Raw genomic sequence first — 17,962 nt, 5'->3', positions numbered from 1 at the left:
TTTACTTCATTGGTAAAATTTATTCTGGCAGGAAAGCATCAAAATCCTAATTTGCAAAGTGGTCTCAGCACAGCCTCTGAACATGTGTATAGTTTTGCTCATGGATAAATGTGAGGGCCTAAAACCTTGAAACTTCAAATTATGTGATTTGCTTTAGGTTTGTCTGGACTAGAAAGAAAAAAAAGTGTACAGTTTATTTGTTTTTATTAGCTAGTTTGAGATAACTAACCCAATTTGCAATACCACTAAAGCAGCTCACCTAGATATAGTTTAATGCTGTTACAATTGTATTATCTGATAGGGAGTTGGTGCTAAGTTGCCTCTCTCCTCTTTCTTTTTGGAATATTAATGAGGCTAAATCCTTAATACAAGTCTGTCTCTTCCCATCTAGGTAGGCCAGGTCTACCTTTGAAAGAATTTGCTGATATAACTATACCAGTAAACTCCGCCAGTAGAGAGACAGATAATATCAGCAAAAGAGTTCTTTGGTATAGATTGTACCAGTTCCCTAAATGAAATAAGCTATACTAGCAAAAGAGCATGTAACTGCATCAACACTAGGGAGGCGTTTTGCTGGTATAAATGTGTAAAGATTAACTCCCCTAACTGACGTTATATCATCAACAGTTTCTAGTATAGACCTGGCCTAGGGCAAATGCTTAACCTGAACTCATCACACACAAACTGTTGGAAAACAATAGAATGCAGGAAACAATGGCTTCTCTGCTTTAGGAAGCATAGTCAGGACAGAAGGAATAAAAATTCCATCTGTCTGCAAGAAGGGAATGTTCATTTTACAGTGTTGTTCAATGGAACCTATCTTACCGGCCAAGGAATCTGTTCCATGAGAAGTACAAGGCTCCAGAACTGTCATAAAGTGTGATCTATTATTTAGAGACTGGAGAGCAGGACTTTGAGGTTCTAGGTTGACTCTGCATTACTGTTTGGTTTAGAAGTAACAGCATCTCCCTGCCTTAGTCCAGATCTACACTACAAATGTTTGTCAGCATAGCTGTGTGGTTGGGATGTGGAAAAAACTCACCCTCTAGCCGACATAGCTATGCTAGCAAAATGCCGTGTAGATGTAGTCATGCCAACAGAAGAGCACTGCTTTTGGCATAGGCATTTGGGGAGGTGCTGTTACTGTACTGACAGGTAAAACTCCTTCTTGTCTATGTAAGCTGTGCCTGCAATAGGGAGCTTCTGCTGGTACAAGTATACCAATAGAGCTATACTGGCAAAGCATTTGTAGTGTGGCTGTTGCCTTATCTTATCTTGTAAATAGGCGGTCTACTATTTTCCTTCCTCTGAGAGGTGTTGGGAGGCTTATTCTTCAGAAATGGCCATGTTCTGATCACTTTGCTTTCGCTGAATGCTACTTTATAAGTGGTTCTGCAGGAAGTAATTGGGAATCTTACAGTGCAAAGTGCTATTCATTGTGAGTAAGCGTATCAGAATCTGGCACAAAGTTCTCTGAAAACTGGGAGTGAAACATGCTTTTCGCTATTACAACTCATGATTGATCCTAGAGTAAGACAGAGAACTAATAATATTCACAAATTAGGAGCCTAGATTACAGCTAGGGAAGGACAGAACCAAACTAACTGCTCCCCAGCAGTTTTCTCAGAATATTTTTAAACCTTGTTCAGTGCCTAAATGGAACTTTATAAATACTGATAGATTGACAAGATAGATAGATATAGACAAGTGCAGTGTATTATCTGTTTGAAGCAACTGTTCATTTCCTCTGCTCTGCTACCATCGTGATCACAGCATGATCTCTAGTTGATAACAGAACAGAAAATAGGTCTTGGATCTGTGTTCTATTGTGACACCATGCTTCAGGCAGAAATGTATTATTTTTAAAAGAAGACAACACAAAAGTGCAAAAATATATGTTTATTATTACAATAATTTAAAAGGAGAATTTAAAAATTTGTGTGCAAACAATATTGCTATAAATGGAATTTACAATAATAAATCTGGATTCACTCAGCATTGTCAGAACTATATTTTCTATTGCAATTATTGAGTCTATTCCTGAAGCCCTTTCTCATACAGGAAACCCAACCCCACTACAGCACTGGGCCTATTATGTGCATTTTTTCTGAGCTTTCATAAAGTAAAAGCAGGAGTGTTTTTGAAGTTTACACATAGATGCTAACACACTGAAATGTATTAATTTAAAAACAAGTATTGGAAGGAATAATTCTCAATGTTTTCCCAGAAAAAGTGAATAATATCCTGTCTAGGACAGGGACCGCAAACACCCCCAAACAAAAGGAAGATAGTCAAGTAGGTGGTTGCCAAAGATAAAACTTGAGTCCCTGTGTCACTGTTTGGCTTTGGAATCTACTGGGCTTGAAATTGCTGTGCAGAGCACAATGGCATCACTTTTAAAAAAAAATCCTATCAAAGAAGAAACACTGTGACAATGTTGGCGCCAAGGTCTACAAACACTTAAGCAAGTTCATAATCCCCTTGACTTAAAGTAAGTACAGTGCCGTGCTTAAGTGTTTGCAGGATTGGTGCCTTATTGGTTTACTAAACTGGAGCCTACTCTTACTCCACTGAGGTCAATGAAAGTTTTGTCATTGATTAACAGGAGCAGGCCCTTGGAATACTGAAGTCATGTCTGCATTAGAGAAAAATTGCCCCTCCCCCCATCACACCTTTACTAAAACCAGTTTGCCTCCACTGATGTGAGCGATGTAGGGAACCCTAATGTAGATGGGTCTCTAGTGTTTTAAGCACTGTCTCAACTAGATCTGCTTTAGGCAGGTCCCATTAGAATTTTTGCCAAATTCCTCCAGTGTAGGCAAGGCATTAATTCAGACAGCTTCTCATCATCATCTTGGCAATGCTCTTGGCTTGAATTTATTTTAAAAACAGATAAAAGTTGGAAAAATAAATATATTTTCATTCATTTATAATAATTAAAACTGAACAAGGTTTCAGAAATGATCAAAGTCAATCCCATGAGTCAATACGGAGTACATTACAAATGAAACTTTTTGTGACTCCAAAGTGATTGTGGTTGATGGAAGAAAGCGGATATAATTCAAGCTATATAGATTTTTTTTATCCTAAAATATACAAAATATATTCTATGCACCAGCAGTTAAGGCTGGAGTTTTCAAAAGGGCGTGAGGGAATAGGCTCCCAAATCCCAGTGAAATTCAGTAGGGCTTAGGTGTCCAACTCCCTCAGATTTTTTTGAAAAGCCCATCCTTTAATACTAGAGTACAGTCCTTCATTCCTTGTGAAATCAAGACACTTAGGCCAAGATTTTCAAAAGTGACTAGTGATTTTGGCTGCAATTTTTTTAAATCAATTTGAGACACCTGAAAACTGGCTGATATTCAGAGACCTTTAAGAGGCTCAAGCTAGGCACCCAAACACTGAGGCATCCAAAATCACTAGTCCCTTTTAAATATCTTGCTCCCTAGTTCTTTCATTTAACTACAGTCCTGAGCATACAAAGCTTCATCACTGTGTTTCTAGGAGTTTATTAAGCCTATTACACAATTCAGCTACTTTAAAAAACTTTCCAGCTACTGCAGATAGCAGATCCTCTCTAATTAAGATATTCTGAAATATAAGACATGCTGAAAAACTTCTTGTGCGGGATCTTTCCAATAACAAAACTTTTTTTTGTTTTTAGTGCAAAATTAGTGCAATTTGTTATTGGAGTATATTCAACTCTACGCGCAGGGCTTTGAGCCCCATAGTCCCCATTAAATATAATGAAGGTTGCGGAGCACCAAGCTGACATAACAATCGACCCAAAGGTTTTTTTTGTTTTTTACTTGACAGAAAGACAATATTTACAATATCAACTGCATTCTGAACGGATCAAATGGGATGGTAACATTTGTTGAAGGGATAGGCACATTCCTCTAATGGAAATTGCAACAGCTAGGTACAGTCCTGTGCATCACAAATAAGGCAGTGTAACCACATTGTTAATTATTTATCATTTGGATTGTGATCGATCACAGAAGTTCAAATACCAAAATCTGTATGTCCACACCAGTGAACTTTTCTCAAGCCTTTTCTGTCATACAATGTACAGAGCGCTAAAGTACTTCAATGACCTGCCACACTTCTCCTCTTCTGCAAATTCAACAAGTTTCTCTCCCTGGGAAAAATTAAAGCTAGATTTTTCTTTTAAGAGACCTCTTTGTTTGCAGTTCATGAGCAATCCTAACCTCTCTCATCCTTCCTTCGCTGGTAGTCTCCTTTTATTCTGAATCCTGTTAAATGGATTTTATCTTTAAATGCTACATTTGGGCTCGGGGAGCAGGAAACTTGCAGTCAGTGGCTTTATTATGACAGTTGCCTATACGTATTGTTGACCATGCAGTCTGATAATCAATTTTCGTAGTATTGTCACTATCACGGTCAGTCATCAATGATGTTGTGGGACAGAAAATACCTAACAGGGGCTTATGTTAGTAGGTCACCATTTCAGGTCAGAGGTGGGCTACAGGTCTTATCTGATGACTACGGTAGTCCATAGGAGTCTTTCCACTGATTTCCATGTGTAATTGATAGGAACCTATAAGAGCAGTACTGCAGTGATCACATCTTTCCTCATAATTTTGAATTTCTGTGTTCACTGGTGATATCAAAGTATTTAAAGCTACTTTAGTGATCAAAGGTTGGCCCCTAATCCTGCAAACACTAGAAAATCTAATTATTGCACAGTCAAATACATTGTTTTTTTCCACTGTCCAGTCTAATGGTCATATAGTCCAAGACTAATAGAAACATCTGAAGGAGATACTGTGTCACACTGTGAGTCCTGGCACTTAGATGCACTTCCTCAAGGCTGTTGTCTCAATGATTAGTCATGCACCCCCAAAGGGGTCACATACGCAATAAAGCAGTGGTTTTCAACCTTTTTTTATTTGTGGTCCACTAAAAAATGTTAAATGGAGGTGTGGACCCCTCTGAAAATTCAATCTGTGGTCCATGGACCGTACCATAGAAGTCTTAGACTGAAAACTGACTGAACAGAATTCAACTATAAATGTTGCATGTGCTCTCGGCACAGCATTTGACGCAATGTGAGAACGGGCACTAAACTGTGGGCTTCTATGGTAACAACAACACTTCCAGGTTTTGACCTGTAGGTGGGAGTAGTCGCATACTTTTGATTGATCAGAAAAACTGAATGCCTTTTCTGGAATCTGAAACTGTATTTTCATAGTCACCTTTTGCAGACCCCTTAGACATAGTCTGGGGACCCCTAGGGGTCCACAGACTTCAGATTGGAAACCACTGCAATAAGGCATTCAAATGAAGTCACCACTTGATTTTATTTTAAAGTCTAATAATTGCGAAAAAATCAGGATTTGTCAATGTGCAGATCTCCAAATATAAACATATTAGTGGGGCATATATCTAAAGCTGTATGGTACAGATTTAAGTTATGAAAAATTACACATTGTGCATACTACATATGTCATTATCAAAAGATAACTTGCTTATTTCTCAACCAATTTTTTTTATTCCAAATTTGGCAAAGTGCACTTCTCTGAGTGAAGGCTAGGTACTTGCCAGGTTTTAAGTTTTAAAACAGCTCTTTTTGAGTGATCAAGTACCAAAAAGGACAATGTTCTTAAAAGACAACTTTTTTCACCTCTAATAATTGATAAATGGCTCCATGGACTTCCTATAAATGTTCACAGCCCAAAAGTAAAGTTCTGAGAATTAATAGGGAGTTGGGGAATAGGGAATAGTCATCTCAATCTGAACAATAGAGTCTTTACGGCAATTCTGATGACACAATTTATCCTTTTCCAAGGTTAATTCTCTTGGGTTCACATATTATTTGCTAAATATGTTGGAGAGGCACCCCTAGAAAGGTATACGTTTAGCTGTGCTTTTTATTTATGTGTTAACTCCTGACTTATGAAGTATAGTACTAAGAGAGTGAATGAATGAGTAAAGAAATAGCAAGCTCTCCAGGACATTCATCAGAGAGAATCTTGTTAAACACTTCCTCTTCCTCAGGTCTTGACAAAGTAATGGTTTTTAGCATGCAGGAGTTCTCAGTGTAGCTTATGTACCTCTCCAGATATTATAGCTGGGTTATAAATCACTTGTGCATTCACTCTGCTTGCTGTAAATTAGAACAAATTATTATTTTGACTATGAGTCACTATTTCAGAGAAAATGATCACAACAATCCTTTCTGTTCCTATGCATATGTCATCTTCCCAAGGTAATTAGCAGGTACATATCCTTTCTGTCCTTTGGCTTCTGCTAACCACCATTCTTTATTGCCGCTCAGGTCAGAAAACTGGAGTATCCGAACCCGCTGGTACTCCTGAAGGCTGAGTTCCTGATGGCTTCTTGCTTGAAATGCATAAACAGCATAGAAAGTCTGAAAAAAGAACCAACCAGCAGAAGGGGTACATTTTATATAAAAAAAGGCAATTAATACGAAATAAACTTGATAATTTCAACAAAAAGACCCAACAAAATCTGCTGTAACAGGGTATTCTGGCCTTGTAAGAGTAGAGGGGGCCAGAAGACCCCATTCCAGGGAGTTGGAATGAACAAAGGCCCAGAAAATAGCCTGGTAGCAGAAGAAGGGAAGTGGTCCCAGGGAATTAGGAGTTGGATGGGAGGGAAATCCCAGGACACTATTCCTTTAAGGGCCTGGTGTCAGGAGCCCTGTAGTGTGGGTTAGGGGTCCCCTTTGTTTCAGTGTATCAAGAGGAATTTTCTGGTGAGGGGGCAGCATATAGGCTACCTTCTCCCTCAGAACAAAGATGAGCTAAGCTGCTTCGGCTGGCCCCCAACTGTAAGGAGGTTGAACATTGAAATTGTCAATGGAGGATGTGGGGAGAGAGAAAGTTGCCTTGGTCTACGAAGGAGAAGAAGTAGGGGGATGAGGAATGGCCTTAGATAAGGAGAAAGGGGAAAAAAACACTCAATATATCAGGATTTAAAAAAATAATTAAATGAAAAACAGGATAAAAGTCAACATTTCATAATAGTCATATCAGTGACAGAAGATGTGAAAATAGGAGATGTTAACCCAACCAAAATGGCAGAATGGATAAAACAAAGTGTTGGTGATGTACAAAAAGCTAAAAGAATGCAGGGTGGAGCTCTATTGATAAAATGTGCACATAAGGAGCAAGCTGAAAAACTTCTTAAAAATGTAACCTTAGAGAAAATGAAGGTTACTCATCAACTGGCTAAATTCCTGACTGAAGCAAGAGGGTGACGTATGGAGTGCCACTAGGATCGTCTGAGGATGATATAAAAAAGACAACAGGCAAAGAAAGTATTGTTTGTTAAATGACTATTTAGTGGGAGAAAACCAGCCATTTTATTTACAGCTGTACACACAACACTTTGTCAGTCATAATGGGGCAGCCTGACCTAATGGTCAGAGCCAGGGGGCAGCATCAGGGTCACATTCAAAAGTCATACCATAGATCAAAGCCAGAGTCAGGAGACATGCCAAATGGGTCAATGCTGGGGTCAGAATCAATAGCCACACCAAGGATTAAGACAGAATTCGAGTGAGGTGAGACACCAAGGGTAAAGTTGGAGTCACTGGAATTAGGATGAGGAACCAACAGCAGGAACTTGGACTTAGGAGTCTGTTCAGCAGCAAGCCCAACAACTAGTTGCTCAGCCATAGAGTGGGACAGCAGCAGGAAGCTTCATGCCTGTGTGGTGGCCGGGCAAAAGTCTGCTGCCAATCACTTGACCCAGCTGAGTAAGTGGGTGTAGCCTCTGGCAGTGAGATGTTAGCTGCAGTTCCCTCTGACTTGGTGGTGCAGCAGGTAAGGCAACCCCACAGGTGGAGTCTGAGTATTATACCACCTGACATGCTTAATGGAGGGATGATCCTTTCTAGGATCCAACTGTGGTATATATTGTTCTGTATTTCCCCTTCCCCACCCTTGTGAAGAGCTATGATTGTTAGAGATTTAGGCATGCACCAGCCATTTGTAAGGGAACAATGAGGTGGAAAAAACAGAACCTAGTTGCACAGTGCTGTATATAAAGGATGTACAGTAGGAGAAGGAGCTCAGGAAATACAAACAATTATAATTATTCAAAAATTATCATATGTTGAGGCTGCCAAAAGGTAGGCACTGCAGAAAATAAAAAAATAAAAATATGTAAGTAAGAGAAAAGATGTACATGGGCAGCAGAACACATCTCTGGGCAGGGAGGAGAGTATGAGAGGAATGGTAGATGATATATTGCTTATAGATAAAGGGAAGTTTATAACATTCATTAAGAAGTAATTAACTGCACCTTACAGACGTGGAGAAAAAAAAATGAAAGGATTAAAATCATAGCAAAAGCAGCAGAAAAATATCTAAAAATAGGCAATCTCTCCATAGACCGTATTCACCCACTTTTAAATGAAGGCACTAATACAGCTTATTAAAGGTTTTAATGATCCTTAGCTGGTATCCTTATAGTTTAATAATGTATGGAGAGGAATTTCAGAAAGCCAGCTTTGAAATGGGAAAAAAGCCTAATGTGATATGTGTGCAAGAAACATAGCTAATAAGTAAACTTGTGTTCAATCTACCAGGATATGATATACTCTAGAGGAATCAAGTGGCCACCAGAGGAAGGGGTAGGGGGTCTGTATATTTATAAAAGACTTAGCTATGTCAAAAGCGTGTGCAGAAACTAAGTTTTTAGTATAATGCTACTGAGATTCCCATGCAGAACAAAAACACTTATATATGGATTTTTGTTTATAATCCATGTAAAAATTAGTTATCTTAGAACTAGAAAAAATAGTTATTAATGTAGAAAACCTACTCCCAATTTGTGGAGATTATAATAGTCATAATGAGCAATGGGAAAGTAAGAAAACTACGCTTAAAACAATTTATTGATCTGCATAACCTGGTGCTACTGAATGCAGAAGCACCTTCTAGATTTAATTCAGTAAATAGCTCTGTTTCTGTTTTGGATCCAGGAACTACAACAAATAACGTAGTGAGTAAATGCAGCTGGGAATTTTATAAAGAAGACAAAATGGGAAGTGTACCAAGGTTCAGGAAATGTCAAAAACACAAGAGTTACTAGATTGAATTTTCAAAGAGTTGACTGGGACTTTTTCAAAATTAAATGTGATGAATATTTTTTCCAGTAAGTATACAAGTAGCAACCTAGGAGAATTCTATGCAGATATAATAAAAAGAATTACAGCAGCAGCTGATCTGGCCCCCCAATGTAGAAACCCTGTTCCCTGGTGGAATGAGAATTGCAAATTAGCAATCAAGGAAAAAAATAAGGCATACAAGCAAACAAAACACACAATTAGTAAAGACTGATAAAAGGTGTAAGGTGGTGGCACAAAGGATTATAAAAAAAAAATACAAAAAAAGTTGGAGAAATTTCTGTGGGAAATTGACAAAGATTCAAATCTTTCAGAAATATAAGCAAACTCACCGAATGAATGGAATTCAAAGTAAAAGTAAATGTATAGCTGTTCTTATTGTAAACAATGAAACTGAGGTCTCCAATTTAGGAAAAGCAGACATTTTAGCAAAAGAATTCCAAAAGGTCAGTACTGATCTGATTCAAAACAATGAGTTTCATGAAAAAAAAAAAAAGAGGAGGTTTATTGAGGATAACTGTGAACTATTAAATGCCTGGAGAGAATATACTGATGATGCATTAAAAAAATGTAGCATGCAGGAGCTTATTGTAGCCATAAGGAAAAGGAAAAATACAGCTCCAGGTAAAGATAATATAAGTAATGAAATGCTTCGACACAGGTCAGAAGGGAGTCTAAAGATTCTTTTGCAGTTAATATAATGATATAAGGGAAAAGGAGTGCTGCCAACAGAATAGAAACAAGTTTTGCTGAGACCAGTTAGGAAACCAGGCAAGGTACACACAAGACCAGATACTTATAGGCCTATTGCCCTCACATCATATGTGGGGAAAATAAGGGGGGAAATGATAAATGTAAGATAGTGAAATGCTTGGAGAAGAATGAGGTACAAAGTGGTTTCAGGAAAGGAAGATGCACAATTGAGACTAGAAATGGAGGTACAAAAAAATATAAGGACTAAGAACTTTATGATAATCTGCCTAGACAGTGGAGAAGCAGATTACATGTTATGGAGGGAAGGGAAGGCCTCCTATATAAAGAAGCCAAAATTGGAATAAAAGGGAGAATGTTTGGTGGATAAGGGACTTTTTAAGTGACAGAACTATACAAGTCAAAGTGGGAACAGCTTTATCAAAAATGTACAGGCTTACCTTACAAATGGAATTCTACAAGGGAGAGTTATCAGCCCTACTTTGTGTTCCATTAGGATAAATGACCTCCCAGAAAGTATGCAATGGGAATAGGTATTTCCTTTTTCACAGACGACTATGCTATATGGACTAAACATAAAAGACTTAGAGTAGCCATGGAAAAGACAAATGAAGCACTCCAGAGAATTTCCAAGTGGGGAAATAGGGATTTAAATTCTCACTTGCAAAAACCAAGAGAATACTTACTTTTAACAAGGAAGAAAATTAGGGAAGAATGGTGAAAAAGTCAGATAGTTCAAAAGTTTATGTTCCTTGGAGCAATGTTTGAGAATAAATTAACTTGGAAAGGACACATAGATAATATCATACAAAAATGTAAAGTAGGATGAACTTACTTAAAAATGTAGCTGGAAACAAATGGGGTACCGATAAGACTGTATTGACGATGAACAGAGCATTGATAAGAGATGTGCAATGTGCTGCAACTGTAATTTTATCTGATTCCTGGTCAGTCATAATGACAATCAGAACAGGAACTTCAGAAAGTCAAAATGCCATAATAAATGAAATAATGTTCCTAACTATGGAAATAATGCAAGCAGATATCTCTATAACAATAGCCATGGGCAGCGAGTATAATAGGCCAGACTCCCGGTTGCGGGGTTTGGCAGCAAAATTTTTGTTTTATTATGCCCCATGTAGGTTCCGGGGGGCCTGAGAAGGCACATACCCCTCCTCAGCCGCCCTGGAACCTGCATGGGGCCTATCAAAAGCATCTTCTAACAGATGCTTTTCCCCTGGGTGGGTTGGGTCTGGGGAGGGGAGGCATGGCACAGCATGGCTTTGGCCAGCCCAGGGCTCCTCTTGGCTGGGGAGGGAGGGTGCTTGGGGCTTCGGCCAGCGCAGGGCTCAGGGCTGGGGGGAGCTTAGAGCTGCGACCAGCCCGGGTCTCCTCCAGCTGAGGGGAGGGAGACACTCTGGGCTGCACTGTGGCCAGCCCAGGGCTCCTCCAGGTGGGGGGCAGGGCACTCCAGGCTGCACCGGCCTGGGGCTCCTCCAGCTGAGGGGGAGGTGCTCAGGGCTTCTCTGGGTGGGGGAAAAGGGGGCAGAGCAAGGGACTAGACTCCCCAAAGGGGGGCTCCACCCACCGCTCATGACAATAGCATGGATTCCAGTACATAGTATAATACCTAGAAACGAGATGGCTGACAGAACAGCAAAACATGCTCTAAAAAATGAGGAGGTACATATTAAGATAACCTTAAATAGACAAGAATTCAAAACTGTGTCATGAAGGAGGTTGCAAAGGAGTGGCAAGAACTATGGACTAAGGAAACAAAAGGATGAAGGTTCTATGATGTATGCTAAAAAATCAAAGATAGTACTATACTCCACAATCATGGTAGAAAAGAATGAAGCAGTAATTTTTAAAGTGTTAACAGGTCATTGTGCCTTAAATGGTAAGTTAAACTTATTAAAAAGACATAAAGACAGGCTGTGTAAAGTGTGCAAAACCAAAGAAACTGTTGATCATGTTCTCTGGCACTGTTGGCAACATTCTATGCAAAGAAATTTTCTTTATAAAAAATTGAGTTGGCTTGAAATCAAAGATTTTTTCCCTAAAGGGACTAGTGAGAATGTCAGGGAAATGGAATAGTGCAAAAAAGGCCTTGCTGTGTTTTCTTAAGGATACTAGAGAGTGAATAGATTTAAAAAAAAAAAAAAAAAAACTTGGCCAATAATGAATTAAGAAAGTGGTGGCCATAGCCCCAGGTAATGAGGGTGCTGCACCAAAAACAACAAAGGAGACAGTGAAAAAGAAGGAAGCCAGGGTTAGAGAGCTGAGCTCCAGCCTGAAAGCCTGGGACTGGTGGCTTTGGGTAGTGCAGACTGGGAAAGAGGAAGAGCTATAGGTATGTCAGAAGACCCATGGCTGAGTATGAATTTTTACGTTATTGTTATGGACTTTATTTTGGGAACTCTAAGGATTGCTTGAACATTTTCTGTTATTAAACTAGCCCTAGGTTTAGGGTGCTGTGAGCCATAATGGAGACTATGTGTAGTTCTTTTAAGGGGTCCACAAGTGGGGGGCCAACAGGAGCAAAATGCCTGCTGCGCCACCCATGGCCACAAGAGGGCACATAGTACATCCCCAGAAAAATGAAATTCATACCCTTAAGTCACTGCTGAAAAAGAACCAGACAAAATAAGTAAGAATGAGCTAGGGTAGGTCCCAGGCATTTAAATCTAGCAGCTGCTAACTTGAGCGCTTCAATTCTCTCAACCACCAGATGTTCTATAAGGCACACATTGCAGCAATCTGTTCTAGATAAAGGCATAGGGTTCCTTATCAGAAAAGAATCGTCATGACCTTCTTGCTAAAAATAGATGAAAACAGCAGAAGGCAGAACTAACTGCTTTAGTGGGGATTAACCCGGCTCTCTTTGTAAGGGTAGGGAGGTGGCTTTACTGCCCAGGAGTAGTTAGAGGCATTGGGTCCCCATGGGGTGTTTCAGCTCCACTCTTCTTTCAATTCAGGATTATGGATAAATCCCACAATTTAACCGTTAAACATTTATTACCTTTTCACACATTGTGTGGTTCATTAAAAACCCAATGAACATTACATCAGAGAGCTGGAAGGTAAGAATGTTGTGTGAAATCCTATGGCATCCTAATAGATTAGAACAGTCCTTTTATAAACTAAGGTTGCCCCTTTAAATTGTAAGCAGTAGTGCACAACTTTTATATTTGGAATAGGAAAAACAGATATAGATAGATATGCTGCATGTATTATGCTTACATGTTGATCATCCACATCATGATCAGTCTCTGTCCCATTAATTGCAGGTTTTTCACATAGGCTATTATTAGATGAGCTGCTGTCACTCCTCTTATGTCCTAGATTTCTTGCACTGCTATCATTGGTAGGCCGTGAAGAGACAAAAAGGCTGATATTATCGAAATCATCATCACAGAAACTGGTTTCTGCTACATCCTTCTGCACCTTGGCTGGATTGTAGGGTTTCAGGAAGGAGGAATACACATACCCTTTAAGAACTAGATATCAGATTAAAAAGAAAAGAAAAATTATTTCAAATATTTTTCAGTCACCTGTTTTTTACAACTGTTGAGGTAAACAGATGGGCCCAGACTGAAAAGAAAATCAATAGCCAAAAGGAAAGCTGTTATTGGGATAAACAAAGGACTTACTTCCTGTGTCAACAAGCCACCTGCTTGTACTTCCAAAAGGATCCTTTTGCTCAACAACAGCCACCAGCTCACCTTCATATAAATCAATATCAAATTCCTGTGTGGCATTGCATTTGCGCTTAGCTTGATATAGTGATTCTGTGCTGTATGTGGACAATAGCTTGGATCTCTGGATCTCTGTCTGACGTGGAGACTCAGGCTAAAAATGGGAAAAAAGAGACACACTATTAATTGGGAGCAGTGTATTTAAGACTTCTGGATTAACAGCTGGGTACAAAAGAAACTAATGCACACCCCATCTGATTGCAGCAATCTACATTTGAACAGGCAGAGTATGCAATTACATGCCTATTGGATAGTTAGGAGTATAATTTCCTAAACTGTGCCCTCAAACCTGTGAGTTTTGTGTGCACAGTAGGTGTGTGTGTTCACCTGTTCCACTAATGGCTGAAACTATAGTCACTGAAGGATAAAAAAAAACTTACTGGATGTTAACTGTCAGGTATTGGTTTATGCAGTGTTGTTGTAGCTGTGTTGGTCCCAGAATATTAGAGAAACGAGGTGGGTAGGGTAATATCTTTTATTGGACCAACTTCTGTTGGTGAGGGAGACAAGCTCTGAGCTTACACATAGCTGTTCTTCAGGTCTGGGAAATGTACTCAAAGTGTCACAGCTAAATACAATGTGGAACAGATTGTATAAGTAGTTAACATATATTTCAAGGGACCATTCAAGGTGAAATGAGTCATTAACACCCCTCCAAGTCATAGGAGGAAAAGAAAAAAAAGGTGGGTGGGGGGTTAAGTGGGTTATAGATTGTAAACCATAAATCCAAGGTCTTTATTCTGTCCATCATTATTAGTATCTAGCAAATTTATTAATTTAAGCTTCCAGGCTCATCTTTCAAAGGTGTTGTGCGGGTTTCCTTTGAGAATGAAGATGGATGGGTCAGATACAGAGGGATCACTGTGTGAAAAGTGTTCACCCACTGTTTTTGTCTTTTATCATTTTTCTTTGTGAGTTCACTCAAGAGCATAGTGAAATGAGACAATTACTACTCTCTCAAATGAAGTCACACAGAAAAATTATTAAAAGACAAAAACCTGTGGGTGAACCCTTTCACAAAGCGATCGCAGACCTGAAGAAGAATTCTGTGTAAGCTCAAAAGCTTCTCTCTTTCACCAACTGAATTTGGTCCAAAAAGAGGTATTACCTAACTCACCTTGTCTCTCTGTATCAGTGCACTTACAATTCTCATGTAAAATGACTGAAAGCATTTTGAAGTAACCCAAAAATTGGCAGAGCTGTACTGAGGTCATATAACCCATTACAAGGCAGGAGCCATATGACCAATAATCCCTGGACCATGATATTATATGAAATGACTTTGCTATATAAAAGGCAAGGTATTAATTATTATTATATTAAGTGGGGCTCCTGCAGTTCTGTACGCTTCTGGAGTACTCTGTGTGCTAGGTATGTCTGAATTCCATGGTAGATTTTTCAGCTCCTGCTCTAGCTATATAAAACCATCAAACCCACTCACAAAACTTCAACAAAATAAACATCACAAGATTAATATATGTGTGAGAATATTTAACAAGTGAAATAAACTATAACTTGCATGCTTAGTCTTAGGCTGGGTCTAGACTACAGAGTTAGTGCCTGGGCTTAAATGCTTTATGTTGAACTAACTATGTCAGTGTCTTCGCTACACTACTGCCTTGCTCCCGCTGATGTAAGTGCCCTACTACTCAATATAATAACTCCACCTCCACAAGAGGCGTAGGGCTAATGTCGGTGTATTTATGGCGACACAGAGTCTGTGTGGCAAATCAATGCCCAGGCCCCAGGAGAATAAAAAGACGATGCGTTTGACACACATTAAATTTTCATTGACAGAGGCATGATACTCACCTGGGTAGGGGCAGGTTTCTTCTTTTCAAAGCTCAGTTTTCTCTCAATAAATGTAGCACTGCTGTTTTCTTTTACAAAATTTAGATTGTGAAACTCTTCCATCACCTGATTTTGTAATTCACAGATACTTGAGGAAGACAGCTGTAAATACACAAGAAGATTAGATCTCATGTACATTACATAGGATAGGGAGGTAAGGAACAGTAGCTCTAATCTAGTGGATCAAGCACTAGGACTCATGAAATCTGAGTTATTATTTTGATTTCTGGTAGTGCCCACAAGGAGCTTGGCATCAGGCAGATATAAAAGAAGGTATGATCCCAGCCTCAAAGAGCTTAAAATCATTACTGTTTAGGGCTTGTCTATACACAGAAGTGTTATCAGTTTAACTTAAATCAGTTTAAAAACCGGTATCTATTTAACTCAATATGATTTAAACTGGTCATGTCAGTTTAACTTGCCACTGTGGTGTTGGATCTGTGGATTTGGCTCAGGTCCATGCCTAATTTTAAACATGATGTAAACAGCAAAACTCAAAAGTGACAATGGGAAAATCCCCAGTGAAAACAATGCCTGGTATAAGCAGCTTCCCCAAAAACATAAAGCCCTCTTTAATGATATAGGGCTTGTCTACAGAAGGAAGTTGCACAAGGGTAGCTAAAAGTGTAAATTTATACTGATATATTTAAACTGCTGTGGAAGGCTTATTTTGGTTTAATTAAATCTGTTTTCTAATTGACTTAAGCTAAATGGAATACGCCACTCTTGTAATGAACTGTGTGTGTCCACACTGTCTTTTGCACTGGTTTGTTATATCAATGTAAAAGTCAATTCAAGTTGTACTGGTGAAAATTCCTCATGTAGGAAAAGCCCTCACTTTCCCCTTAAATTGCAAAGCTCTGTGTTGAACCCTTGCATGGATTCTCACTTCTAGCTTGACAGGGAGTGGGAAATAGCCTGATCCTCCCCTGGAAGGAGTGCAGTACAGCACCCAACAGTAACCTCTATGGCTTACTAAGGAGTGGGGTGGAATCTTGTCCAGATGTCAGCCAGGAGAACATGGCTTCTTCAGAGTGTGGGGGGTTGGAACTGTGGGGACAACCTTCGGACTCTCTGAGTCAAAGAGAGGACTCATCTCCTCTGGGGGGGAAATACAACAAAACTGTAGCATTGTTTGATATTCACCCCAAGTCAGTCATTATATTTAGATGGAGTGTGGGATCCATATCTTAGAGTTATGATTAATGCTGTGTATGAATAGAATGTTATGCAAACCAATACACTTCCATGCAGCTCAGTAGGCACTGTCTAAATACACCTCAAAATATTAAAAGTGTTGATATAGCTCATATTGTAGCCGAACAAGAAAGCTGTTCCTTTCTCTGAAGGAGGCGTCTGCAGTAGGCTTTTGTGACAACAGCATTGCCCTACCATTGCCAACACGCCCCAGCTCCACCAGAATTAGCAGTGGTGGGAGCATACACGTAGAAGGGATTCCAGTGGCTGCTGGCATTCTTCCCAGTGGGTTGTCTAACACTGCTCAGGGCAGCGGTAAATAATACTGGGGTTAAAATGCTAGCAACTGCTGACTCCTGCCATTGCTACTTCCAGAGGAACAGCAGCAGCAGCAGCAACACTGGGGTCATTCTCGGCAAAAAAAAAAAGTTCCAAAGCAGACAAGGGTCAAGGACATGAAATGTGAAAAAATATCCACTGTGATCACCAGAACAGACAGTAGGGGGGGTTGATGTATGTGGATTTTTAAGTACCTCTGGCCAAATACCGTACACACACATGCACACAGACAGTCTGCTCACCGGAACAGGCACCACAATGGTCGAATATGACTGAAATGCTGAGGACATTGTGTCCCTGAGGAGAGTGATGAAGCAATGCAGACAGTTCATCACAATCTTCTTGGCCGTCCTGTTGAACACCTGAAGTTCCTCCACGAGCTGTGCATTGAGAGCCTCATAGTCCTTCTTTGTCAGATCCAGTTCATCTCCTGCTGACCTTTCAAGGCAGCCATTGTAATCCAGCAACTTGTCATAACGCTTCTGGATAAGCTTCTGGGGGCCTGAAAACAAGGCTTGTAGAGCTGAGAGAGGGGTCAAAACCAGCTTTTCCAATTGATCCACCTGGGAAGGGGAAAACAAAGCAAAAAATCCAGTCCAACAAATAATACTTCATTCTCCCATTTGTAGCACTTACAATTGTGTTCTAATGTTAAAAACAAAGCAAAAATAATACTGCATTCACCCATTTGTAGCCCCCACATTGCTTTCCAACAGTAACTAATTAAGCCTGACAGCACCCCTATCAAACAGCCGAGTAACAATTCTAACTGCACAGGGCGTTGTTATTATCCTCATGGGGAAACTGAGGCACAGACAAGTTAAATGGGCACACAAAGGATGAGTGTTAGAGCTGGGATCAGAAAGCAGGAATTCCTGCCTCCAGTCACCTGTGCTAGCCACGGGTATTAATATTGTGAAGCTTCATTGGGACTGGGACCTTTAAACTGGGAAGGACCATCCGAGGCAAGAGGCGGTGCAGTTTC

General features: G+C 39.7%; 1 protein-coding gene across 1 annotated transcript in view; it reads right to left on the bottom strand.

Annotated features, from left to right (window-relative positions):
* Nucleotides 1-1,884: 1,884 nt before the first annotated feature.
* The window catches only part of ARHGEF38 (Rho guanine nucleotide exchange factor 38), a 56,034-nt gene continuing 39,956 nt past the window's right edge, over nucleotides 1,885-17,962 (bottom strand). The window contains exons 10-14 of the mRNA XM_048846655.2: nucleotides 17,220-17,540; nucleotides 15,403-15,543; nucleotides 13,486-13,684; nucleotides 13,076-13,332; nucleotides 1,885-6,394 (exon numbers count right to left, since the gene is read on the bottom strand). Coding sequence (XP_048702612.1) covers nucleotides 6,209-6,394; nucleotides 13,076-13,332; nucleotides 13,486-13,684; nucleotides 15,403-15,543; nucleotides 17,220-17,540 — 1,104 coding nt within the window. The 3' untranslated portion in view covers nucleotides 1,885-6,208. The remainder of the gene's footprint in view (nucleotides 6,395-13,075; nucleotides 13,333-13,485; nucleotides 13,685-15,402; nucleotides 15,544-17,219; nucleotides 17,541-17,962) is intronic.

The sequence above is a fragment of the Caretta caretta genome, chromosome 4, assembly GCF_965140235.1.
Source record: "Caretta caretta isolate rCarCar2 chromosome 4, rCarCar1.hap1, whole genome shotgun sequence".
In the NCBI taxonomy this organism is placed as follows: Eukaryota; Metazoa; Chordata; order Testudines; family Cheloniidae; genus Caretta; species Caretta caretta.
This window is presented reverse-complemented; position numbering and strand designations above follow the sequence as displayed.